At 47.8% G+C, this 26,999-nt stretch overlaps 1 protein-coding gene across 19 annotated transcripts in view; it reads left to right on the top strand.

Moving 5' to 3' along the window:
* The window catches only part of NCAM1 (neural cell adhesion molecule 1), a 329,589-nt gene that overhangs the window by 267,237 nt on the left and 35,353 nt on the right, over positions 1–26,999 (top strand). For 5 of the 19 annotated variants that reach the window (XM_051849273.2, XM_070078396.1, XM_070078359.1 and 2 more), the window contains exons 6-15: positions 555–672; positions 1,069–1,238; positions 7,779–7,921; positions 14,308–14,337; positions 18,428–18,578; positions 18,923–19,107; positions 19,495–19,591; positions 19,925–20,095; positions 21,685–21,816; positions 22,877–22,891. In XM_051849273.2, coding sequence (XP_051705233.1) covers positions 555–672; positions 1,069–1,238; positions 7,779–7,921; positions 14,308–14,337; positions 18,428–18,578; positions 18,923–19,107; positions 19,495–19,591; positions 19,925–20,095; positions 21,685–21,816; positions 22,877–22,891 — 1,212 coding nt within the window. The remainder of the gene's footprint in view (positions 1–554; positions 673–1,068; positions 1,239–7,778; positions 7,922–14,307; positions 14,338–18,427; positions 18,579–18,922; positions 19,108–19,494; positions 19,592–19,924; positions 20,096–21,684; positions 21,817–22,876; positions 22,892–26,999) is intronic. The other 14 variants (XM_008261287.4, XM_070078407.1, XM_051849284.2 and 11 more) reach the window with 3 other exon arrangements.

A 26,999-nucleotide genomic window follows, 5' to 3' on the forward strand; every position in this document is an offset into this window, starting at 1 on the left:
ACAAACAATGATTTCCTATCTACTGGCTCACCCCTTAAACAGAAACTCAACCCAGGTCTCCCATGCAGGAGGCAGAGACCCAACACCCAAGCCATCCCTGCTGCCTCCCAGGGTCTGCAATAGCAGGAACAGGATGTCCACCCAGGTTCGTGTCCCAAGCAGCACCCAACCACTGCACCAAATGCCCTTCCCAAGAGTCCCTTTTTCATCTAAAAGTTCCAGGGACTCTTGGAGTTGTTTTCTGTGCATTGATTGAGAAAATATATGATAAATACCTATCATAAATCAAATTCCATTTTTAAGTAAGTCAAATGTGTTACAGCATCTGAACTCTTGAAAAACAGTAATACATGCTTGTGGGAGAATTGTTTATTCCATGAACAGTAATTATTTAGCACATGTGCCTCAGACCCCTAACACTGACTCGGCGGCTGCCCGGGACTCTTAACCCACAGGCCAAGGCTGCCTGCCTGGGGCCCCGGAAGCCTCTCTTTCCCAGGCCACTGGGCTCACCCTCGCTTGCACAGCCTCCCCTGACATTCTTCTCTCCTCAGTGCCGCCCACCGTCCAGGCCAGGCAGAGCGTTGTGAATGCCACTGCCAACCTCGGCCAGTCTGTCACCCTGGTGTGTGATGCTGAAGGCTTCCCGGAGCCCACCATGAGTTGGACAAAGTAAGAAACTGGCCTGTGCCTTGTGTTGTGGGTTAGAGGAGAAGGGGGCGTCACGGGGCCTGCTCTGTTTTGGCTTTTCAGTGGATCAGGTGTGGGCTTCTTGGGAACATCAAGTCTCGCTGGAGAATGGATTCTTTTCAGTAAGGTTTTCTTGCTCAGGCATTGCTTTCTGCCTTCCTTTTCAGTCTTGTGGGGGCAGGACCAGAGGGTGCACCCTTGGGAGGGCCCCCTTTGAAAGCTTTTGGGTAGAGTCAGAGGACTGGGTAAGGAGTAAAAGTTAAATGTGGATGTGTGCCTTGGTGCCTTAATGGTTCCTGGAGCCTGAGCACCATGGACTAACTGGGATAACCAGCTGTGTGGTCAAAGCCACAGCCCTTGCATTTCTGCACCCCACAGGGATGGAGAACAGATAGAGAAAGAGGAAGACGATGAGAAGTACGCCTTCAGCGACGACAGCTCTGAGCTCACCATCAGGAAGGTGGGGAAGGACGACGAGGCCGAGTACGTCTGCATTGCCGAGAACAAGGCTGGCGAGCAGGATGCGTCCATCCACCTCAAAGTCTTTGGTAAGGGAAGTGGGCGTCCAGGCCGCCGCTCTGCCGCAGTTCCTCCTCCTCCTCCCCCCCATCCATCACCAAGACCCTGTCTGCTCTGCCTGGCGGCATAGCCCAAATACACCCATTTCTTGCCAGTTGCACCACCTGAGCCCAATCCAAGCCACCGTCATCTTCACCTGGACAAAGTCCTTCACTGGTCCTCTTCAGTCCTACTCACAGTGTCCAGGGTGACCCAAGAGGCACTCCTTGGTTGAAAATCCTCCAGTGGCTTCTTGTTGCAACCAGAATAAAATCCAGACTCCCTGCTGTGGCCTGCAAGACCAAACATGGGCTAGCTCTTGCCTTCCCTTCCAACTTTGTCTTTCTTTTCACTTTGCTGGCCTTCGGACACACTGTGCTTGTCCCCCATCCTGGGGACATTGCACTTGATACTTCTTCTGGGCATGCTGTTTGCTCAGATCTGCTCCAAGCTTGCTTCTTCTCATCTGTCACTTGGATCTCAGCTCAATCTCACCTTCTCAGTGAACCCTCCCTGCTCCGGCTAAGCAGGTCCCCTATCCCTGCCCCCACCCTTACTACCTCCACTAGTTGCTCTCATTACTCCTATTGTATCTTCTCTGCTCTTATCATTAGCTGAACTAATCTCATTCACATATTTGGGGGAATGTTTGTCTCCCACCTGTATAGTTTAGAATTGGAGGGCGCTGGATGTCTTATACACGGCTTTGTCCCTGGCACTCTAAATACAGTGCCAGACTTACAATCAGCCCTTGATAAATAGTAGTAACTGACTGACTGGCTGCTTCTCCCCCAGCTGGTGTGAGCCAGTGCCTTAGAAAGTCAGGAAGAGAGCCCTCAGATCTCTACTCACTTCATCTTTATAAACTCAGTGAATTTCATTCATTTCGGGACTGCAATGGACTTGACCTAACCTTGGAAAAGGAATTTGCTGCAGAGAATGAGTTCTTCTAGTGACTGTCAATGCTCCCTGCTCATCTGCTTAAGAAGCACAGATAAGCTGACCCACTGTAGTTGGCATTGCCCCTGTACTTGTCTCTCGCAGGTCGCATGTGCACCTGGAAACGGGGAAGGGGACATGCTTGTTTAGGCTGATCAGGAAAACTGCTGACAAGCATACATCTGGTTCAAGTTAACTGTATACCCTTGAGAATGAAAGTTAAACTTCATGAAAAAGACTTGACAATCTTTTCCCGAGTTCTGTCTAATCTTTCTCAATACTCCGACTGTAGGTATTCCCATATTATAGAAAAGGACAGATGCGTTTGTCCATTGATTCCCTCACTTAACAAATATATATTGAGAACCATTGTCACTGGACAGGGAGGCTACAGAGATGGGTGGGATGTGGACCCTTGACCTTGCAAAGCACAAGGAGGGAGGTAAACATACTAGCATACAAGTGATAATAGACAGTGTCTGTGGGGAGCAACTGGGAGCAACTCGGACTAGACTGTTACTGGAATTAAGACTTATTCTATGCATCTGCTCTCCCACAATATGGCGCTGAGAAGGGAGAAACAGCTTCTACACAGCTGCCTCCAGTTCAACCAATAAACTGTAGGACCTACTCCTGATTGGAGGAGAGCAGCGTACTTGGCGTGTGGGTAGCAGAGTTGGGATTGGTGGAAGAGGACTATAAAGGAGCAGAGAGACAGCATGCACCAGGAACATCTAAGGGGAACATCTATCTGAAGGAACACCTGTGCAGCCCCCGAGAGAGCCGGCCAGCGGTGTGCCGCTCCCCTGCGGAAGTGGGGAAAGTGGCCAGGGGGAACCGCCCTTCCACGGAGGTGGAAGGGTCGGCAGCCAACCCGGGGAGAACCAGCAGCAAACCCGGGGAGGGCCGAGCAGACGAAAGAACAACGCAGGGTCCTGTGTCGTTCCTCCACGAAGAGGGGGAGCGACAGTGTCAGTCAGTTGCATTTGAGTGACTGCCACGGACCCAGCCAGGGCTAAATTCACAAACATGAATCACAGGGACTCAGTTCTCATTAGTGCGTTCATAGGCTAATGCGGATGGGCAGGGCTGACACCTTAAATGAGGACCCGGTAGGATGACGTCCTACTAGCAGTGTGCATGGTGTTTTAGAGAAAAAGAGCATCTCTGGTCATCTGTGATGTAAGCTGGGGAAGCCATCACAAAGGATGTCCCGATTCACAGGTGGGAATTAGCTAGCTGTGGGGCCTGGGAGAAGCATTCCCAGCACCTTGGGCATAGGCACAGAGCCAGGAAAAGCACCTGTGAGAGCTGCCTGTGTACAGAGACTTGTATTTGGTGTGCACACAGGTATCCCCCCAGCGGCTAGGACAAGATAGAGCATCAATAGGCACACGCCTTGGCATAAATGAAGGAAGAGTTGCATGTGAGTGGAGCTTCACATGTGATGGGGAGACAGACTTGGAAACGCATTATCACTTGTGCTTGGACAGTGCTTTTAGACATTAACCCTGCAAAATAACACCCAACACAAACTGAGCACTTCCACTGCGCTAAGCACTGAGAGAAGTGCTGTCCATAGATTCGCCCTTTTAATCCTCATCTCAATCCCATGTTACAGATGAGGATACCACTCATGGGGAGATTAAGTGTCTCCCTCCTTCCCCACAGAGCCAGGGTTCAGAGGCAGTTGGCTTCTAAGTCCATTTTCTAAACATTTTCAAAACAGACAATGGATGTCCATGCTCCACAGAACCCAGCAGGACACCTACTGTGTCTGAGTTACGTAGGGAACGGGTAGTTACACCAGAACCTGTGTGCTCCCCATCACTGCCCACAGCTCCTGCTGTCTCTGCAGAAACATAGCAGTTCTAGCTTGGCTGGTGAGGAACAGATCATGGCTTCTTTTCCAGACCTCTCCTGTGGTGCTGGCTGCCCAGCCAGGAGGAGTGGAGGGGCCTGAAGAGCCACGTGTGGCCGTGAAAGAATGAGAGCGTGGAGAAGGTCAAGGGGAAGAGATACTGAGGCAGGCAAAGTAAGACTGGGGAGCCTGCAAGGCTTGTACACCTCTCTACATCACACACACACTCCAGTTTGCTTCTCCACACTGCAGCTGGGATAGTGTGCAGCAGACATGCAAGAGGTGGCCAGGCTCCTGGAGAGGCGGGTAAGAACATCATGGCTTGTAGACACTGTGTCCAAACTAGAACAGGAATCCTAGAATGAGAAGTCTCCTTGATGTAACCTGGGGCCTCTTGCACATTCCCTTACCCCTCCGTTTCACCTCTACCTCCTGGCATCCCCTGTGGGTTGAGGAGACCAGTACAGGGCTAGGGAACCAAATGTGCAGGGCCCAGCAGGCTAGAGCTGTGTTTCTCCCACCTGTCCATCCTTCTCCCTCTACCTGTCTACCATTGTGGACCATCACTGGCTAGGGGAGAAAGCAGGACAGTTGGTTGGTATATATAGCAGGGTGTACTGCTGTGTGGCAGAAGAGGAAAGAATCCTGTAGTAAGATAGTGAGCAAGCGCTCGGAATGCCTGTGGCTTCAGAGAGGCTGCAGTCAGTATGGAAGGGACAGATCTAAATTAGGGACTGCTGTGATTGCACCTAACTGACATCACTTTTTCCTAAGAAAGTGCACTGTGCCAGCATGGCCTGCCCTGGTTATCAGCTCAAAGCTAGGCATTTGCATCCCATCCTTATTTAAATTTGGCAGTGTGTTTCCATTGCTCCTACCCCATGGGCCCTTCTCGGGAAGTATTTTTGTCTCCACAGATCCCTATTGTGTTCAAACTAATGCTCTTGAGGTCTCAGGCTGCTTTGGGCTGAGGCAAATTCCCCAGTGGGAGGAAGCTGTGCTCAGCTTGTCCGTTGTAAACTAAAGCAGCCCTCTGGGGTCACGGCAAAGGACCAGCAGGGGCCTGAAGGGAAGTGCACCTGCTCATGTCCCCAGTATTCTATCCATCCTGTCCACATGAGGAAGCAAGATCCCCCCCAACCACCCCCGTCTCTCTTTGGGCTGCAGGAGCCTGGATTGGAGTGGGAGGAGACGGGCTGCTTCTCAGGGGTAGGCTGCAGGGCCATGCATTTTCCTGGAAAACTCACAGGACAGCTGTGTTCCCAGGAGAGTCGTGGGGAGAGGTACAATGGAACAGGCAGAGGCACTAAGTCCCACAGAGACAGATGGAGAATAGAACAGGGATTCAGAAGTCACAAACCCGCAACAGAGGTTGATTGAGAGAGAGCAAAGACGGTCAGAAGGTGAACGCTGGCAAGGCCCCCCTGGGTGCCAGCCTGCCAAGGCAGAGCATCCTTTACAAGTAGGGTGGCCCCGCATCTCTCCCTGTTGGCCTAGTAATGGTCATCATCCCAGTGGAATTGTTTAGAGCAGCCTGTCACTCTTGACGAGTGTCCCAATTTTGATGATAAACTTCATGTATTTCTGTCCTGTGTCCACGGTAGTATTCTCACCTTGAACGTGCAGAGTTAGCTTGGACAGAAGTCCTGCTTCTGGAGTAGCTACGATATAGTAATCAGTGAGCAGCTTGCCTTCTTCCCAACAGCCTTCCGCACTCCATGCAAAATTAGCCTTTGTTAATAATGTTTTTAATAAGGATATAGTTTGCCTTTTCCTTAGGACTTGTACAATGCACCATTTGTAGGCATCTGGGAAATGGGACCCCACAAGACCAAATACTGATAGATGGGAACTGACCCTTGCTGTCTTCTGTTGGTCTTTGGCTGCCAGTACAAAGTGCTGTGGGCTGGGTCATCAAGATGCTGTCTAGACTTCATGTCTGACAAGGGTTCCAGCAGCGAAAAAGGCAGCTTCATAGTATGTCCCCAGACCCCCCAAACTTGAAATTTAACATTTTTTTTCTTTTAGCTTTTCTTTGTGTGATTTTTATGGTGTACAAATTCAAGCTTGGCTGTCCCTTTATTTTACTTTATTCTATTTTTCTTTGTATTGTTTGTGTCTATTTTAGTTTATTCACTTACTCTCTAAACCTCCTACTCAACAGCACTGAACACTTTTTCTGTCCAAGATGTACCTCCTTCAAAATCACTGTGATCAAGATGGACTCAAAGTCTTCTTACAGGAAAACTGAGTCCCTGTGGACTGCATCAGATTTGTAATCAGTTGGCTGCCTTGGATGAAGATGGGCTTATGTGCTGGCCACCAAAAAAAAAAAAAAAAAAAAGGATTTGCTAAGCAGGCTATTAGTGCAGATTAACTTCAGGAGAATATCTGAACTCTGTAGAAGCAGGCATTTGCTGAAAAAAAAAGTATAGCTCTATCATTGTCTTTTGTTTATTAAACAGCAGGAAAGACCTCAACTCAGGATAAGTATAAGCAATTGTTTATTAGCCTACTTGGGCTGACTGCATGAACTCGAATATAAAGGAAACATCATGATTTCAAAAATTATCTGTAATTCTGATTTATTGTTGGGTTTGTTTATCTAACCCAGCCTTTTTCTCTGTTTGTGAAATAAATTACGTTTGTGCAGTGTTATCTTTTCTACAAAAGGTTCAGCAATTTCAGGACATAATTGTTTTAAATTGGGAAAATTCAATTTTCTCTAATGTTTTAACATTTAACAGCTTTGGAATGCTTGTGTTTTATTGCATTACCCAAAACATTTGGAAAATGAACTCATCTCAACTCATCTTCCTTCCCATACTCAGCCCACCCCATAGCCCCCCCAACCAGTTACTCCCCGTTTCCTCCCCAGAGTTAGTGCCAGCACCGTCCTTCCAGCCATTAAGAATCTGACTGATTTATGCTCCTACCCCTTCCTTCCTTCGACTCTTTCTACTGCTCCTGGTGCTCCGTTCCCTGACCACTTCCTCTGTACCTTCCCTTAAAGGCATAGATGCCCTTGGCTTGGCTTTCTGCCCCTGCTAAATGACCTTGTCTAGGACTCAGTGTCAACTTTGCATCCAGGTCATTACCAGAGCTTCCAATTTGGTTTTCTTGCCTCAGAATTCTTCTCCATGCTCAATTATCTTGAATGTTTCCTAGATTAACTTTCTTGAAATACAAGTGATCCGCTGATTCTCCTGTTCATACACTGTCTGTGGGCCTCCACCAGCTAGTGGACAAAGTCTAACAATCCAGTCTTGTCCCCTCTGCCTCATGCCACACTGATGTCCTCTCCTCATGTTCTTGGTTTTTTGTTGTTGCTCTTGTTTTGTTTTGTTTTGTTTTGTTTTGTTTTGCTGTTGGTCAAGCAATTTCCTACACATGGAATAACTCTGTACCCCAACATGCCACCTGTTGAGAAGCTCATGGCCCACCTAAGAAGTCTCCTCCTGAAGCTCCCACGCAGGGGAGTGCCCTTCCTCGGCTTCATGTCTCCTGTGTACATTGTCACCACTACTCTTCCTCTGCAGGATGTGGTTTTTATTTTTATTATGGCTTTGTGTGAACCTCTTGAGGGTTCAGCTCTGTATCTCTTGCAACACCTACATTAGGGTGTAGTACCTAGTACATAGATAACATTTGTTGAATAGGTACATGTCAGCATTCAAATCCAGGAAGCCCAATGATCAGATTAACTCATAGAAATGTTGTATCTTTTCAGCAAAACCCAAAATCACTTACGTAGAAAACCAGACTGCCATGGAGCTGGAAGAGCAGGTCACGCTGACCTGTGAAGCCTCGGGAGACCCTATTCCCTCCATCACCTGGAGAACCTCCACTCGAAACATCAGCAGTGAAGAAAAGGTATTGTGTCACCCAAGAGTTTCAGGGCCATGGAATACAGACTCGGAGCACACCCAAGTCTGCCCCATGCCCAGTTCTCTTTGGTGAGCTGAAAGGTGGGACGTGGTCACTGGAGGCCATAACAGGTCCTGTGACCTCCTTCCCCTGGCCTGCTCAGCATCCCCTTGCAGTGGAATGAGCACAATTCCTCTTATAGGTTAGCAAGGGTGTGATGTTGGTGGGTGTGGTCAAGAGAGATAGTCTAAAGAAAAGGAGATAGCGGTGACCAGACCCAGGTTTTGGGAGCTGTAAGGAACTGGGGTAAACCAAGATCCTGGTGCACCAGGTCATAGTATCTTCATCTCAGGAGCACCCAAGGAAATATAATCTCCCAGAAATAATAGGGATCAAAATGAGCCTATTAATTCTTTTCCTTGCATTGTCTATACTCATGCTATATATGCACTGTATGCAAAAAAGCTTGGTTGCCTTTGTGTCTGCCTGTATTCTTGGTCACACTTGGATTTCATTTTGTTCTAAAGGCAAAAATAATTAGCAGTTTCTCAATGATGACGATTACACCTGGGTTCTGCAGTATTTTCAGTGAGGGCTTCAGAGTGTGATAGCAACCTTCCTGGCAAATTAAAATGCCTGGGAAGATTTAGCTCCAAAGCACATGGATATGTAGACCATTGGAAAGCTGTCTTTGCTATTGACAATAAATAAAGATTGAGTTAACTCCTACGCATTGTGCAGCCTTTTACTGTGGAGTGGGCCAAAAACAGGAGGCGGGAAAGCTTGGTTTTAAAGCAGCTTAAAAGTTCTTGTGGCACTTCTCCAGCCTCACGTCTTGTTTCCTGTAGTACTGGGCTTTGTTTTAGTTGGCCAAGACTTTGTCACCTCTTCAGGAGTAATGGCCTTAGCCTTAAAGAACATTTATAATGGATTGCTTATTGACCAGAATGTTAAAAATGATAGATCGTCACTCTTCTGGCTGGCCAGAGGAAATCCCTAGAGAGGAGAAACTCAGTGCCAAAAAAGGATAGCGTGAAATACCAATGCTAAATTTGGAATTTGCATTTGAGGAACTGATTTCTGTCCCACTAATAGAAAACCAAACTAAATCAAAAGGAACAAAAATCTCTGTTCCAAGTACCCGCCCCGCCGTTTTTGGCAAGTTTTTTTGTCCACAATTGAATCCAACTTAACAAAAACTCAACTGAGGAACTGCTAAATATTTTTGAAACTCACATAGGCTGTCTGATACATGAAAACCAACTATATTAAGAAATGTGTTTACTTGAATACTTTTCTTTATCATGTTGGAATTAAAACCTTAGCTAAGGTGTCAGCTCCCCATCTTGTGTGTTACGTGGACTGAATGTCCATTTCAGGACTTATCCCACAGGACCACTGTTTGGGGGATCTTTCTATGTCATACCAAACAGCAGATTTGTCCAAGGCGATCCAGTGGATATCTCTGACCTACAGTGAAGGACAGAAATAATATCTTATATCAGATGAACGACACCTTTAAATTCTGTATCTTTTCCAGGAACAGCACAATAGCTGAGCTAAACCAGAAGGATTATTAAGATTGGTGCCTAACTCAGGTTCTTTAATAGGTTGGCACTTATGGCCTACACCTGTGATTTCATTTTTATGGAATGAGAATAAATAGCCAGGAACTAACACAGATGCATAGTTACTAAATATTGAGACTGACGGTGCCCGGCAGAGGCTGTGTCAAGCCTGCTGGGGACTGACTTTTGTACAATTCGGTTATCAGCACAGTCCTGGAGTGTCTGCAGCTCAGATCATTATCTAAGCTCAGCCTTGTGGGTGCTGTCATGACCAATTGAGGGCTACCCTCAAGTTTACTTGCAGGTGGAGGATGGCCCAAGTGCTTGGGCCCCGCACCCACATGGGAGACCAGGATAAGTACCTGGCTCCTGGCTTCGTCGGATCAGCGCGATGCGCCGATGGCTGCCATTGGAGGGTGAACCAACGGCAAAAGGAAGACCTTTCTCTCTGTCTCTCTCTCTCTCACTGTCCACTCTGCCTGTCCAAAAAAAAAAAAAAAAAGTTTACTTGCAGTGCCGTTATTAGAGCATGAGCAAGTCAACGTGAAAATAAGCCCTCCAAAGCAGCCGGCGCTGGGACACCAGAGTAACACTTGCCTAGACGAAGTTGCAACCTGAGAAAATTTGCCATCTCTCTTCATTATGTATTGACAGCAAAGAGGCATGGTGTCCATCTTACACTATAGACACCTAATGATTAAGAGAACAAATGCGGGCTGTCTGAGACACCAGCTAAAACATTCTCCTTTCACTTTGGCAACTTGTCTTCCTGTGCTCCGTCGAAAGCTACATTAAATCTATCAGTAGGTAGGGTTCAAGATTACTACTGTCATTGCATTACAAGGGTGGAAGAAAACAATTTGTTTTTTAACAATTAGGATGATTGTCTCTAGTTAGGCAAAAGTAGACAAACATCAAATTGGTAAGGGAAGGAAGCTTCCTGAAATTCAGATCACACAAAACACAAAAGCCATAGAAGGTGGAAAGGCAGCTTCTGGGGTTGTCTAGCCTCATCTTTTCTCACATGCGTGCTGGAAGTCTCTGAGCCCTGTCTGTGGGGTGATGATGTCTGTCCCGTGCAGGGCAGCTGGCCAACACTGGTGATCAGAAACGGCCACTTCCTTGTTCTTCCTCTGTTTGGTCCTCCAGCCTCTGCCATTCTGTCCTTTGTACGATGGTCACTGGAGTCGCTGCTCCACCCACCTCCCTTTGGTCAGCCTACTGTTCCTTTCACACACCCAGCTGTCGTCACTGTGGCTCTTCTCTGTATCCACACTCCGTACATTTTTAGCTGTCCTGTACCAGACAGCTTCAGTTCATTAATGCTCCCCTAAAACTTTATCATGCCCCATGGGACTCGTGCAGACTGCAGTGGGGATATTGCCTCCTTGCTGTGGACACCACTGGGCACTTATAATTGCATTAGCTCTTTCTCAGTATCTTCATTTGGTAGCCTCATATTGAGCTTGTGGTCAGCTAAAATGCTCAGGTCTGTTTTACGTGAACTGCATTTAAGCTACACATCCCCCTGTCTCACTCTTCTGCAATTGATTGCTTAACCAATAAGCTAAAATTTTAATTCATTTGTATTAAAAATTCTATTTTGTTTGTTACAGTGTTTCATGACAGGGTCACTATGGTAATTTGGGAAGAATCTTGCTTCCCTGGGACTGTCATATGCATTGAGAGATATTGCACATCGCTGGTCCCCTCCCCTATAAAGCCTTTAGCCACCTCTGATCACTGCTAAAAATGCCACATATACAAACACCCTCTGGCTTGAGAACAATTGTTTAAGCCCTTCTTTCTGGGCAGTCAGGACTGTCATCAGAACTGTCCCTAGAAGTCTATGAGCCGAGGTATTTCAGCCCATGTGGGGCCTCTTGTTTTATGTGTGTGTATATTTTTAAAAGATTTATTTATTTGAGAGGCAGAGTTACAGAGAGAGAGGTCTTCCATTCACTGGTTCACTGCCCAATTGGCCACAATGGCCAGAGCTGGGCCAATCCAAAGCCAGGAGCCAGGAGATTCCTCTGGGTCTCCCATGAGGGTTCAGGGGCGCAAGCACTTGGGCCATCTTCTGCTGCTTTCCCAGGCCATCAGCAGGGAGCTGGATCAGAAGGGGGGCAGCGAGGATTGAACTGGTGCTGATATGGGGTGCCAGCACCACAGGTAACCTGTACAGTAGCACAGGCCCCTTTATATATGTATATTATATGTAATGAGGTAGTCACTGGTGACCCCAGTCCCAAGCATACAGTCTGAAGCCAAGCCTTCCCCACACAGCTGTCACCCACAATGTGTATGAGCTGCTGCTTTCAACCTTGTATGAACACTTATTTGAAATATCTTTACCAAGGTACTGATAAAAGTGTGGACTGCAGCAAGGTCAAGTACAGAACCCTCAAACTGCCATGGCTTCCCTCTGGTCAGTGGCTCAGAAGATCCGACACCTGAGGCCTTAGAGCCACGGTGCTCCCTCATGATTTTGACGACTGTTGTGGAAGGGCCCATGATCCCTGGAGTAAAGTTAGTTCCAACAGAAGCTAATGACAGCAGCTTTGTCTTGTGCTTCGCTGTGTAGCTGAGTCTGATGTTAACCTTCCAGTCGGAAGAGGGACAAGAAGGCTTTCAACCGCAGACACAGTGACCTTCTAGAGGAATACCCATGTTGTTCTTCATCAGTGAAGGGAGAGGCAAGCAAACCAGCACAGTGAGCCTGGATGTCACAGCCTATCTTTAATCTCGTCTCTGGCCTGAGTCCAGTCCCTCACTGGAGGATAATCATTACCAAGTTGTTAAGCTTCAGCTAGTTCAGTTGCTTTACTTTAACAACTGGCAGTAGTTAGGCTAGGTCCAGTTGTTGGGTTCATTGAGATCACTAAGGTAAATCAGTTGTTACATCTCTTTCTGGTGGTCACTCTTGTGTTGTGAAAAAAAGAAAATATTTGACAGTCATAATGGTTTAGTTGGATCATGTGTGTGAAGGTCATTGTGATATTTGAGAAAGTTTGTGCAACTGTGTCCTCTCATGTCTCTCCTACCCAGATTCATTTTAAAGACTGCCCGGTATTTGAGTGAGCGACACTAAGTTTCAGGCACCATTTACATGTTAAGACCCAGGGATGATGATTTCCATATTCTCTCCCTGGCTGGAAAAAAAATCCATCATTTTCTCATTTGAATATCTCTGTGCCTTTGAAATGGGAAAGAAAAGCATATGAAACCTTAGTGATTATGGACAAAGAGAGGTGTGAAGAGTTGAGATCAGAAGAGACAGATGGAAAAAAAAATATTTCACGAACCCTGAATCTTGGGCTGACGGAGTATCCCACAAATAGGAGAGCACTGCTGAAATTCTGGAGCTTTGTTTTCACCAGGAGGGTTCCTCATTCGATACAGACCTAGTGCTCAGGTTTAAACACTGGGAAAGGTGACTGCATGGAACAAGCGGAACCTGGTTTATCCAGGGCGTGGGCAAATGTATAACAGGGAACATGATGATAGGATTATTATAGGGAAGCTTAACTTTAGATTGTATTCCTGCAGTCTTGCGTGTAAGATAGTAAAACATGTAAATATTCAAACAGCCTAGAGCTAACCATTGCTGATCATATCCTTATTTATTTCATAAGTGTGCATATTTGCATATCAGGTTGTCTTAAAGTGACCACACCTTCAACAAATGATTAGGGCTATCACATTTCCTATCATTCCACCAGGCACACAGGTAAAAGGTCAGGTTACTAGAAAACATTGTTACTTGCAACTACTTATTCTAAAAGCCACAGAACTATAGTGATTTGGGCAAGACACGAGAAAAATCTGATTTGAAAAAACAAATAACTCCATATGATATAGCCCTTTAAAAAATGCAGCCTTGTTTTGTGACAGACAAGCTTCTGAGTGATGTGAAACTGACATCCGCATTTGACATGTTGGGCCACTGTTCCACTAGTCTGTGTGTGTTCCTCCTTTTTCATTCCAGTATCATGTGCCATAACCTAGTATTTTCATGCTTATTTCTCTCAAAAGCTCCTTGCATTTAGCGAACTCTTACTTGATGTTTGCTAACTTATTTGTGTCCCCTTGATTGCATTTCTGTGTTTCTATTTCGAGCACCTTTTCTGTCCTTTTCCGTCTGAACATAGGGACAATCAAGCACTCAGGCCACCTGATGAAAACAATGCAGCTAGGTTGTCTTTGACTCTCAGGATGCAAACAGAATAACTGGAAGTGGAATAGATTCCCACGTGCCAGATGCATTTGGTATTCTCAAAACTTTCTGACCCATAATCTCAATGCCTTCATACTTCTCATTCCTAATGTATTCCTTGGTATTTAATAGAATGCATGCAAAGGGTTATAAAATGCATGAGCATAAAACGGCATTAGTATATCTGTGAAAAGCGATCTAATAAAGTCCAACAGCGGAAGCCTGCTCTCTAAGCATCTCTGGATTATGTGGTTAGAACTGGTAGTGTCACCAAATAAAAGGAATATTTAAGATGTTTTGGAGCAGCAGCAGTGTACTGTATCTGCTGGTGTCTTTATATATATGTCTCCCAGGGACTAGGGAAGCCTTTACTTTACCTTTGAATTCTACATTTTAATGTGCAGAAGAAGGGGGGGAGCTGAACATAAGCTAAATCCTACATTAAATTGGGTAATAAACACACCATTGAAAGTGGGCCTTGGAAAAAGTTCTGAATTAAGAAGAAGCTGCATGTGCACGGAATGCAGTATGATAGATCAATTCTTTAAAGCAACATGTTGTAAAATTTTACTGCTTTCTTGTTGTGTTTTATATCTTCTTCTCTCCAGGCTTCGTGGACTCGACCAGAGAAGCAAGAGGTATAGCTTACCTGACCACTAGCCAGTCCTTAGTGTTGAAAACATTACAGTTTAACTCACCATTACAGTTGCATAACCAGACATGCCTAACTAACTAGTACTGTAGTTGAATTAAAGCATAGGTCAATAGTGGTAGGCATTAGTGAGCAATAGTGTCATTTTAGGATGAGCAAGCAAGCTGTGTTGGGAATGGATGAACAAATCTATTATTTCCTAAAACGGGATCCTGTTCTCTTGCTGGTGCTAGTAAAAATCTCATCCAGGTAATTATACTGATAGAAATAAATTGCCCCAATTCCCAAGCCAGGCACTGTGAAATGATAGAAATTTTTTGACTCACGTGGTTGATGTGGCTTGGGACTATAAAGTCATAGAGTCGGTGATCTAAAAACCCACTCAGCCCTTTCCTTTCCAGCTCAACTCATCTTGTTGCTCACTTGTTCTATAACGATTGGTCTTGGTAATGATCACGTGTCGTTTCATCTCAAAAGCAACACCACAAAAATCTCTTGGTAGTTTTTCCAAATTACTAAACACATGGATGTTACTTTTAGAAAGCATTAAATTTGTGACATTAGAATGATTTTCTGCAAATGGTTTTATGTTTTTAAAAATCATTGAAATGTCTCTGACGGCTTCCTGCAGTCCAGGGTATTGTGGGACTTAGTTTGAAAATTGGAAGTAAACATTAATATTCAGATTTTAATTGCTGCACTCCAAGACCCTACCTTGGACTACACCTATCATATTTGACCTGACTTGTGTGATTAAGCAACATGTAGTAAAATAAGAACCAGTATGCTTCAGATGAGATTCAGGGATCTGGTCTTTAAATCCCTTTTTAAAAACATAGCCTTTTATCTCTTCTCTGTACAGAACTGTGATATGTTACACTATAGACACAGAAGATCCTATAGATTTGTATAGATTTATTCAGTAAATCTATTCTCACAGTCCTTCCTTCAGGAACAATGATTATTCAGAACACATAACTCGTGTGTTCGGGTCAGGGCTATAAATATTTAATATGGCTTAATATTTAAAAGTTGACTGCTTGTCCCCAGGCACTGACATTAGTTTTTGCACATGAACAAACTGCCATTGTCAAATCTAGTGCATTATGAACTCTCTCAGCATCGTACCTCCTCGATGTCACAGGGACTGTAGTGAAGTGTACATCCTCTCCGAAATGCTTCTCTCCAATGCACAGGAATCGCTTAGTGCTGTCACGTGCTGGGTGTTTTACTGCCCCACAGTCACGGAGTTGGGGTTGAGGAAGGGAGAGAAGAACGGGCTAATTATTAGCTACTCTTAAGCAGCTACAGATCTCGTTCTCCTTGGCCTTCTACATCTTCCCTCTGTCATTCTGGTTTAGACCTGATTAGAGGTAGAACTGAGATTTATCAGGGAGCATTCAGAAGATGTTAACAGAGTTATTATTATCCTAAGTAGAAGTAATCGGTTTGCTCCCAGAAAAGCAGGCACCTCACTCTGTCTTCCAGAAGTGTCCTTATCATGAGTGTCTCATTTTGGGCGTAATTGACTTTCAAGTGAATGCTGCATGGGGCTCAGAAGTTCCATTCTCTCCGGTTTGTGTGATGCAGAGACAAGGACCCAAGTCCAGATGAGCATGGAGGAAGACTTGGGCTGGGGCTAATCTCTTGCTGTGTGCTCTGAAAAGCCTGACCTTTGGAAAAAGGGAGACAGAAATGGTTTGATGAAACAGTTAGCATTGCCCTTTTTACTATTAGAACAGCAGTCTTCTGTCTATGGCCATATCACCCTGAGCGTGCCCGATCTCCTCTGATCTCGGAAGCTAAGCAGGGTTGGGCCCAGTTGGTACTTGGATGGGAGAAAGGGAGTCCTCTTGTGGTGGTGATCTTCCCACTCCTACCTGGAATTCATCGGCTGCCTCTGTGAGAGCCTGCATAGTCAGCATGGCTTTTGCTCTGGAGGGCTTTGACCCTGACTTTGTCCTGATGCCAGAGTGAAGCATGGCGGGGGGGATAGTCCAATCACACTGGAATCCATCTGCAAATTCTCAAAGGGGAAACTGGGCAGCTACAAATAACCCCATCATCAAGCCTGTAGTGAGCCACTGGGAAGTGAGAATTCTCTCTAGAGGGATGGCCTGCCCATCTCTGATGTCATTAAATGAAAGAAATTCCCACATAGAGAAATTTCAGAAATAAGACAAGAGTGGGGTGGGGGAAGTGGGACTCTCCGTGCAACCCTTTTATGAGCGTCTCTTGCACCATTCTCTAGATTATTCTGGATAGAGACTGCTCAGCCCTTGCTTTGTTGTCGTAGGTGTCCTCGTACCTACATGACTTTCTTGACTCTTTTGTTACAGCATCACTTCCTGAGGAAACACTCCCTTGACCTTCTGAGGATCAGGGTCAGAATGCTGTGTCGTGCCTAGCATCCCTGGGATAGTCCTATCTGGGTCCCAAAGAATCAGTTGGGATGACCACAAAGGCCAGATGTGGACTTCAAGTCCTCTCTGCCCTCACTCCCGCTGTGTTTGCAGCAAATAGAAGTAGCAAGCAGCTCATGCCAGGTCTTTCAAGACACTGGCAGGGTGGCTTCCCACCCTTTATGTCACTTGCATAGACCAATGGGTAAAGATTGGGTATGGCACAAGGAAATGGCCACTAGGGTGGGCCAGCACAGCACTGTCAGCCCACAAGGAATGGGGTCCCGGAAGCCAGTGTTTCCCACAACCTGAATGTCTCAGACTTGCTGGTGAAGTGCTCCACACCTGACTGTTGTTATCGCTCATCAGTGTGTGGCATCTCCTGGGATGCTGCTTCTCTACCGCCTGTTCCCCAGACTCACAGGTCAAATGGGAGCATCAGGACATGCATCTCAGTGAGAACAGACGCTCACAGCAGTGGACAGGGATGATTTTGCTTGGTTTTGCTGTCTTCTCACTTCTTTCCCAGCTCCCAGATGTGCCCTATGGTAGGGCTGAGATGGACGAGCTGTGTTAGCGCTAGGACAGGTGTTTCCTGTGCTAGATCTGCTGATGGTTCTGCAGAAGGCCAGTGATGCCTGGCTTTTGGGCTTCCCAGGCTGGCTACTCTATAGCATGGCAGTTCTGGGCATCAGACTTCCAAACCAGCATATCAAAGGAACCTGAAGCCAGGTGTCCCGTCTTTCTCTAAAGACCTAACTCATAGTATGGCAGGGGCCACATGCAAAGTACCCTTCCAAGAGATAAAAGAATGGCCCAGTCTTCAAGATTCAGACCCCTTCTTGAGACTGCCAGCATTCTCATGGTTCTAGACTTGGACCCCATGCCTGGAGTCTTCCTGGGCCAGCAGCCATTTAACTCAGACTACCAAAGAAGGAAACCCCTTAGAAACACCCCAGTACCTATTGCCAGAAGGTCAAGTATTTACTGTCTTTCTGATGCACCTGTAATTCCAGAGACTCGGGAAGCCAAAAGCAGTCTCAAGGACTAAGAATTGGTGGTGGCCAGGTGTCAAAGATCCTGGATCAGCCAGGAGCTTTCTGTGCCACTGTTCCTAGAGAGGGAACCCATTTACCTCCACTTCCAGCTCAACAGCTTTGAGTTACTTGGCTTCTTTATGGAGTTATTTTACTCTTAAGCACCAAGGGACGAAGGCACCTGCAGAAATGTGGGTGTCCTGTGTAATTCCTTCTATTGGGCACATTTGGATTTCCCATTCCATGTGCGTACACCATGGAGCTGGCAGATGGGCAGACTGGAAGGAAAGGAAGGGAGTGCACGTTCCCGGAATCTCATTTGTTGCTGGCCAGGACTTCTGCTTCCATTTCAGAAATCCCAACCAGTCGTCTCTCGGGACTTACCTTGTCCTTGCCCCAAACTAATTTTGACACATAGTGCAGGCCATCTGACTTAACTGCATCCTATCTTCTGTTTTGGTTCCACTCAGATTCTCATAGTGCTCCCCAAAGCCTCTGCCATTAGATGATACGTAAGAGTTAGACGGTGGCCAGGACAGGAGAGAGGATGGGAGACTGGGCACAGAGCAGCGATGGCCGAGTCTCCTAGTCCCCTCCCCTGCTGCAGCCTGTGACGCTCTCCCTTCCCTCCTGGCAGACTCTGGATGGGCACATGGTGGTGCGCAGCCACGCCCGCGTGTCGTCCCTGACCCTGAAGAGCATCCAGTACACAGACGCTGGAGAATACATCTGCACTGCCAGCAACACCATCGGCCAGGACTCGCAGTCCATGTACCTTGAAGTGCAATGTGAGGAATAACTGGGGAAAGGTGTGGGGTGGGCTTGGGAGGGAGGAGCAGTGCAGGACCAGGATGCAAAGGGGAAATGGCGGCCCAGACCAGGCTGCACCCCACGGGCTGTGTTCACATTCCCAGTGGCAGTTGGCCCCAGAGCAGTGTCCCCAAGCCACACCCTACACCATCCCCAGGCTTCCTTCCATAAGCCTTCCGCCGTGCCCTTGAGTCTTCCCATGTAACTCTCCAGGCACTAGCTCTGATCCAGGGAACACCTGCCTTCCCAGCACCAACAGACAGGATGTAGGGGACTTCATGATAATGCCAGTCATCCCGAGAGTCTCTGTCATTCATTGCAGATGCCCCCAAGCTACAGGGCCCAGTGGCTGTGTACACTTGGGAGGGGAACCAGGTGAACATCACCTGCGAGGTGTTTGCTTACCCCAGTGCTACGATCTCATGGTTCCGAGATGGTCAGTTGCTACCAAGCTCCAACTACAGCAATATCAAGATCTACAACACACCCTCTGCCAGCTATCTGGAGGTGAGTTGGGTGGAGGCGGGGTGGAAAAGGCATAGTTGGGTGATGGAGGAATTGTCTACTGCAGCTCCCTCTCACATTCTCTCTTGCTTCCCTGGCACACCCTGAGCAGGGAAGCCATTGGCTAGAGGAGAAACTGAACATTGTCCCAGGTCACCTGTCGCCACCACGCTCATCCTCTCCCTGCAGCCAGAGCAGGGACATTGGGGTGCAGTTTGCCCCTCCCAGGAACCCTTTTGCTGTTCTTATCTCTTGTGTAAGGCTTGGCTGCAGCTACTGATTGGTGCTTTCCTAGTTCCGCTCCTCACTAATTTAAACCAGTGATTAAAGATCTGAGTCTCTGGCCATCTCAGGGGATACTTGTAACCCAAGAGCTGCTTCCTCTTAAAGGTGACCCCGGACTCAGAAAATGATTTCGGAAACTACAACTGTACTGCCGTGAACCGTATTGGACAGGAGTCGTTGGAGTTCATCCTTGTTCAGGCAGGTGAGTGCCCCTCATGGCGACGTCCATGCCATTTTGCCATTTCCAGTCCATTGCGTGTGTTTCAGTAGTTCCAGGATAGTGGGAAGAAAAGAAGGCCAGGCCCAACAAAGTCATAGGGTCAGGAAGCTGGGGGGGGGGGGAGCGGGGGTCACTGGAGGTGTGAGGATCTGAGCATGGGCTGTGTTGTAGGAGAATCACTTGGGGAATGGAGGAGAGGAGATGGTGGCAAGGTACCCAAGAGGGAACAGGAATGGGAGAGCTGTGCTACATGGCTGGGGATAGTATCCCAAGCCTAGCTGGGCTCACCTGCATCTCCATATGTGTCCTCCACAGACACCCCGTCTTCGCCATCCATCGACCAGGTGGAGCCCTACTCCAGTACTGCGCAGGTGCAGTTTGATGAGCCTGAGGCCACAGGCGGCGTGCCCATCCTCAAATACAAGGCTGAGTGGAAGGCAATGGGCGAGGAAGCCTGGCATTTCAAGTGGTATGATGCCAAAGAAGGTGAGTCAGCAAGAGTCAGGTTCCCTTGGGGTTGATGAGTCCTTCAGTACCCAGTGCTAGGGTGCACTCCAGAGCCTGGCTGCCTGTTTGGGTAGGGTGGCCTCCACTCACCCACTGGAGCAAGCCGGAGGCTACCACCTGCCATCCTGTTTGTGTCCCTACAGCAGTAGGTCATGGTCACATCTGTGTATAGAGTTACTGGCCTTCTGCTCCCTGGTGCCTCAGAACCTGGTTCTCATGACCCTGCCAGGATGGATGAGGCCAGCTCGGCCATGTTCCAGGCAGAAGGCCTACTTCAGTGCTGACGAGAGGAGTACGGCCGCTCATGCTGTGCACATGTAGGTCCCCCGTGCTGCAGCTTGCCTGCTGACACAGCCAGTGCTGCTTAGAAATCTGTACTCGGGGACTGTAGCAGGAGTAGGATGGTAATCCAGTGAGTTAGAGCAGGAAGACTAGTCTGCTCTGGGGTCGACCCTGTGATGCCTTTCCAAGCTAATTTTTTTAAAATGGCCTTGGATTGCTGTAATTCGAATATGCTGAGCCCAGACTAGCTGAGGATGGAGTGTGTTTATGTGCAGCATCTCTTTGGGAGGGGTGGGGGGGGGTTGTTGGACTAACTCGGTGATGGGTGCTTTGGTTTTGTAGACATTTTCATCCTGGTCTGGTGCGTGGTACAGGGTGGAACTGGAAGTGGGTGGGATTTCAGTGTCATGGCCATCGAGAGACAAGGTCCAACTGGCTTCACTGAGAATTAGCTCTGTGAACAAGCTCCCACTCCTCTTTATGGGGAGAGTGGGCGTGGGCCTGAGAGGGACCTCCGTGTAGTCAGAAGGGGAGCTGGAAGAAAGTGGTGGTTTTGTCTTCTGACTTGCCCTGAAACCCCATACCTGGCAGGTTGATCCCGTGCTAGAATCCGTCTACTGGGCTTTTCCCCTCTTTTTTATACATCCATTCTAGTTACGTTTTCATCACAGTAAAATGGACTTTACCATTTTAACCATTCTGAAGTGCGTGTTTCAGTAGCATTACAATCACAACCATTAGCACCACCCATCTCCGGAAGAACCTTCCTGGCCTCGCACACAGAAACTGTGTAGCCGTGCAGTGCTAACTCACTCCCACCCTTCCCTGGCAGCCACCATTCTCCTGTTACCCTGTAGTTGTCTACTGGAGGTACCTTGTCCAAGTGGAACCACAGTGTGTGTCCTTTTGTGTCAGGCTTATGTCACGTAGCATCTTGGCCTCAGAGTTCATCTGTGTTATATGATCCATGTCAGAATTCTCATACTCCATCATATGTATGTGCCACATTTCCTACATCCACTCCCTCTTCTGCCTGTGGTCCTTTGGGTTGTGTCTGCCTTTTGCTGGGGGTGAATGATGGCTGCTGCGACCCTGGGGACCCAGGCATCTCTTTGTGTCCTGTGTTTTCATTCTTTTCTGCGTATGCTCACAAGTAGAATTGTGGGAGCCAGAGCTGATCCCCTGTGTGAGACACTGCGGCCCTGCCCTGCTGTGGTCACCAGCATCTGCGCCTTCTTCCCAGAGCCTCACACCCTTTTGTGACACTTCCCATATTCTCACCACAGCCAGCATGGAGGGCATCGTCACCATCGTGGGCCTGAAGCCGGAGACCACGTATGCTGTACGACTGGCAGCCCTCAACGGCAAGGGGCTGGGTGAGATCAGCGCGGCCTCCGAGTTCAAGACACAGCCAGTCCGTAAGTAGAGCCAGCTGCCCTGCCCCTGCCCCACGCCCACCCTCTGCCCCTTGGGAGCAGAGAGGACCCTGAGCGGACCCACCTCACTGTTTGGATGCCAGCTTTTGCCCTCTGCTCTTGATAGCCCCACCTCTAGAACTCCAGCTAACACACAGCCTGCATCCTGTCTTTCTCAGGGGCATGGGGACACTGTGCTAGTCCTGCTTCAGCTTGTTAGAGTACCCGCCTGCTGGGGAGGGGGGAGGAGGCCTACAGCACACAGGGAATCAAACCAGTGATGTGCATGGAGGGATCTGGAGGATTTGCTTTTTCCCAGGAGCCACAGTGGCCCTGAGCACCCTGTGGCTTGAAAGGAGAGGGTCAAGGCAGGGACAGTGCTGCAAGTCGTGGAGAAACGGAGACTGCTGTTAGGATACATGAGCAGGAGCAAAGTCCCAGGGTGCAGGAAGGGAAAGGAGGGTGGTGGCCTTGGACTTCTCTGCTCCTCCAACACACGCGCGCGCGCGCACACACACACACACACGAGAAGTGTTTGTCACTCTCTCTTGAGAGTTGCTTCTCCCTGATTCTGCTTGGGCTGGCATCTCTGCTTTCCCTCAATCATTCCCTCTTCCCTTAAACTCTGCCGGCCCTGGTCTGTCCTCCCTTCCCACAGCAGCCAGGCTCAGCTCTGGCCACGTCTCTCTGTGGCCCAGAGTGGCTGCGCTGGGCAGCGCCGGAGTCCCTCCAGCTGCAGAAACTCTAGAACTTGGCTCCCGAGGGGCACCGAGCGCCCCGAGCTCGCTCTGACCCTGGGGTTCACATGCACTCGGTTTCATTCTCTTTGGAGTCAGGAGCCTGCAGAGGGGGCTCCCTTACCTTAGCCCAGAAGTGGAAAAGCCCGTGTCATCTTCATTCTACAGGAATTGCTACCTTCGGGATTTGAAGTAATTTGATAATTTGAGTTTCCAGCTCCGTGTGCTCCTCAGATTCTAGTCATTTCTTTTACATCTTATTTTTTTTTCTTGGGTCTGTCTCTTGTCTTTTCTTTCCGTCTGTGTTCCATCCATGGGAAATGCAGATAGCCCTCCTCCACGTAAGTGCCTCTTCATACCCCATTACCTGTTTCCATAGCGTTAACGTCTGGTAGTCCTAGTTCTTAATTTAGTTCCAGTCCCTTTTTGTCCCCTAGAGGCTGGAGTAGATGGTACCGCCTGGGCCTTAACCACACTGACCTTAGTCTAGTTGTGCCCTTGTTAACATCTGTAGGTTACTCCAAGAGGCTAACCCTCTTCCTCTCTTAGAGCATGCAACTTCTGTGTCTTTTGAAATTGTGTTCACTGATCTTGTGTGTGATGATCGCCCTGTGACGACAACACTAATGTTTGCTGAGCCAAGCATGATGAAGTCTGCACGTGGCCTCTGAGGCCCACACTGGAGCACCACCTCACCTTTAGCCAGGACACGAGAAGGTGACCGCGATCAACATCCCTTCAAGGGAAAAAAAGAAAATAGCCTGAAAGGATTTTTTTTAAAGATTTATTTGTTTACTTGAAAGTCAGAGTTACAGAGAGGCAGAGAGAGAGAGAGAGAGAGAGAGAGAGAGAGAGAGGTCTTCCATCCGCTGGTTCACTCCTTAGATGGCTGCAACAGTGGGAGTTGCACTGATCTGCAGCCAGGAGCCAGGAGCTTCTTCCAGGTCTCCCAAGCAGGTGCAGGGGCCCAAGCACTTGGGCCATCTTCTGCTGCTTTCCCAGGCCATAGCTGACAGCTGGATTGGAAGTGGAGCAGCTGGAACTTGAACCGGCGCCCATATGGGATGCCGGCACTGCAGGCGACGGCTTTACCCTCTACACCACAGCGCCAGCCCCCCGAAAGAATTTTCACATGTGCTCTAAGAAAACAAAAGAATGGAGTTCAGTTTCTTCCTTGCCCTCCTGTCTTGCAGTTGGGAGCTGGAAGGAAACAACAGGACTGACTTGGGAGGTCCCTGCAGCCCACGCTTATAAAAACCTGGCACGAATTTTGGTTCCAAGTCATGGCATATCCCGCAGGCAGCTATGGGAGTTAAATCCCTAGTTCCAGGCAGCTGTGTTCATTAGCACTGGGTTATCTGCAGTGTGCATCTCCATGTTTGTAAAAGACTGATCAGCCGACCTAGTAACTCTCCTGTCTAGCATGGAGAAGGGGGAGAACCCCATGGAAAGGCCACCCTGATGGTGTAAGCTGTAAACACAGGTAACAGAGCTACAGGGAGCGACACTGCAGTCTGACCCTCTTGGCTTCTGTAGACACCCCCAAGCTTCACCCCGACCGGGGCCTGGCTCTTCTCTCCTAGGCAGAGCTCAGACGAGAGTGGAGGGAAGCATTACTCACATGGGCTCAGGGTAGAAGGTATTCAGGAAACTGCCTGCTCTTGTCACAAAAAGCTCCCAGCTCCTGAAAAGCACTCAGGGAAGCTTATCTTGTCAAAATGCATTCAGAAATATTGCAGCAACAGCAAAAACCAAGTAGCTAAGTGTAGGCGTTTGGAGATCTTGAGCAAGACCCAGATCCACTATCTCAGCAGAGTTGGTGTCTGAAAGCACCAGCTCCGAACGATGGCAGAGTCGGGAGTGACAGCTGTCAGTCTGGGCTGCTTCGGGAGGAACAGCTCCGGGCAGGACAGCATCTGCTGCTGGATCCTTCCGCTGACCCTTGACGGGTCCTGCCGCTGAGTCTCCAAGTCTCCTCCCTTTGGATTTGATCAGTGAGTGAGTGGTGGCTTAGTTACATTGAAAAGAAGACTGGGATGAGGCCTCCTCTTGGGTTTCTAACCTCTCCTGACACACAGTAACTGGATCGGGACTTCAAAGGCCACAGTGGTGTTTATTTATTGTCAGCTCAGGCCTTGGGAAGGTGAGAGTATTTTTTATAGCAAAGATCATGTTTTTAAAGTCAATGTTTAATTAAAATTTTAATTTTTACTTACATTTCAATTTAAAAAAGAAAAACAGGACCCCTAGACCTTACTGTTTATTGTCTGCTAGCATGAAAGCAGATGAGTGACCAAGATTCCAAGAAGCCCTTTGGAAGACAATGGCATCGACTCCCCATTCCAAGTGAACCAGGGACCATACAGCAGCAGGCATTCCTGGTGGCACAGAAAGTCAGTTTTCCTCAATCATGTAGTGAAGCCATGGAGCAAGGAATTAAAAAGCAAACCTCTCAGATGAGAGGGACCGGGGCATCGTCTTGGAGTTCAGCGTGCCTTTCTTAAGAACATAAAAGAGAGGAGGCGCTGAACATGTGGGAACATCATCATCTCACTAAGGAGGCCTCACCGGGGCAGTTCCTGTGACCTCCTGACCTTCCCAGAGCTGCTGAAGGGAGGGCCTAGCCCCAGGGGTATCCTGCTGCCCCGAGAGATGGCGCCAGTTGTTACAAACCTTACTTTTTCCTAAGAGATGCCAGGACAGGTTTTAAGAAGGACCTTCTCTGAGTTTTTGCTCCCGCTCCTTGCATAGCACAAAGGTTGTCTGAACCAAGGTCATCAGACTTAGCCACCGGTTTGCCTGTGCGCTTGCATCAAACCAGGAACCAATGGCATTGGTTCCTGATGCTGAGTCGCCGCTCCCTGACCTCTACTGCTGCAGGGGAGCACATGCATGGTCGGATCCTGTGACGCTGGAAGGGAAGCCACAGGCAGCAGGGCCTGGCGTGCTGGGCAGTGAGACTTGCTCTCAGTCCCCTGGGCATGGAGGTGTTGGGTGAGGCCGATTTTTGGCATTAACTCATCACTTGGGAGTTTGTGGAGATATCTCAACAGTGAGATTGCTTTCTTGGTTCTTTAAAAAAAAAAGAAAGAAAAGAAAGAGCATTTCTCCCCATCCAAAGGCATGGACATAGCAAAGCAGGAATGAGCAGGTAACACTAGCAGAAGACTCCCATGTCCTTGCCAGCAGATCAGAAAGCAGGGCTTACCTGCTTGGAGGTTCCTTTGCGTGCAGGGGATAAACATACATGAAGGTGATGAGAATCTGAGACTCGAAACCAATAAAGCCCTCAGCTGGGGAAGGGTTCCTGTTTCGTGTTCTTTTAAGCCACATATCTGCTGCTGTCAGGATGGGATGCTCAGGTGGAGAAGCCTGTGGCCTCTGTGGGCCTGGGAGGGGCTCTGTGCCTTCTTAGGATTCTTTTCCTCCATGACAGAGCCACACACCTGTGGAAGGTCCTTGCCTGGCTGGGCTCCCTCCTAATGGGCTGTGTCCCACAAAGCAGAACAGACCGTCGCTTCTGGAATGTAGAGGTTCTGAATGAGTCTCTGCATTTTAGAAGTAGTGTCCTGAGATTTTAGTTCTCACATGTTGTCCTTTAGAAAACAGATGGCACATTCAAGTATAAGTTGAATGCATTGTATGTAACACAGAAAAGGACTTCAGAAACTTCAAGAACAATTGGATTAAAAGATGTTTATTTTGGTGCAAAAAGTTTTAGAAGTCATACAGACTTTTCTCATAATATCTATTTGCCATGAATTTTTTAATAACTCTCATATGCTTGGATTTCAAAATCTTTTGCATCAAGATAAACTTATCTTTTAATTTTATTTTCCAGAAGTTTTTTGGAAGCACCAAAAATGTGGTTAAAACACATAAAAATTTCATCCCTTTGCCAGAATGATATGGACAATTGTGCTCCCCGTAAAAGCCAAAAAGTAAATGAAGGAAAGGGATTGAGAAGGCAATACGCTTCTACCTGAATTAACCAGACTGTCCAGGCATCACCAGTCAGTGACCTAGCTGGCTGTAATTCCAGTGGTATTGTACTCTCATGGTTTAAGGAAGATAAATCATGCACATTAAGGCAGTGTTGCACATTGGCTGATGTTTTCTCCAGTGTTCATCTAGCTGTCAAAGGGGTCTTTGTTTTGTGATTGTTGATGGGTTGACTCCTGAATATTTGCCAATGACAAACCAAAGATCCATTCAGTGCCCCAGTCTCCAGATGCACCATTTCTAACCATCCTCCATGCGAAGTCGGTGAGTGTCAGCTCCTGTCTCTTCAGCATTCCCTTTCTCAGGGCGACTGAGAAAAACCTGCACATTACCTACAGCGCTCTTCTATAGCAGCACCCAAGTTATGTTATAGACATTCAAGAAGTGGTTTTCTTATGTGTGAATTTGTGGTAGTTTGAAACAGAGAGAGAGAGACAGATCTTCCAT

The sequence above is a fragment of the Oryctolagus cuniculus genome, chromosome 1 (assembly GCF_964237555.1).
Source record: "Oryctolagus cuniculus chromosome 1, mOryCun1.1, whole genome shotgun sequence".
NCBI classification, from domain to species: Eukaryota; Metazoa; Chordata; class Mammalia; order Lagomorpha; family Leporidae; genus Oryctolagus; species Oryctolagus cuniculus.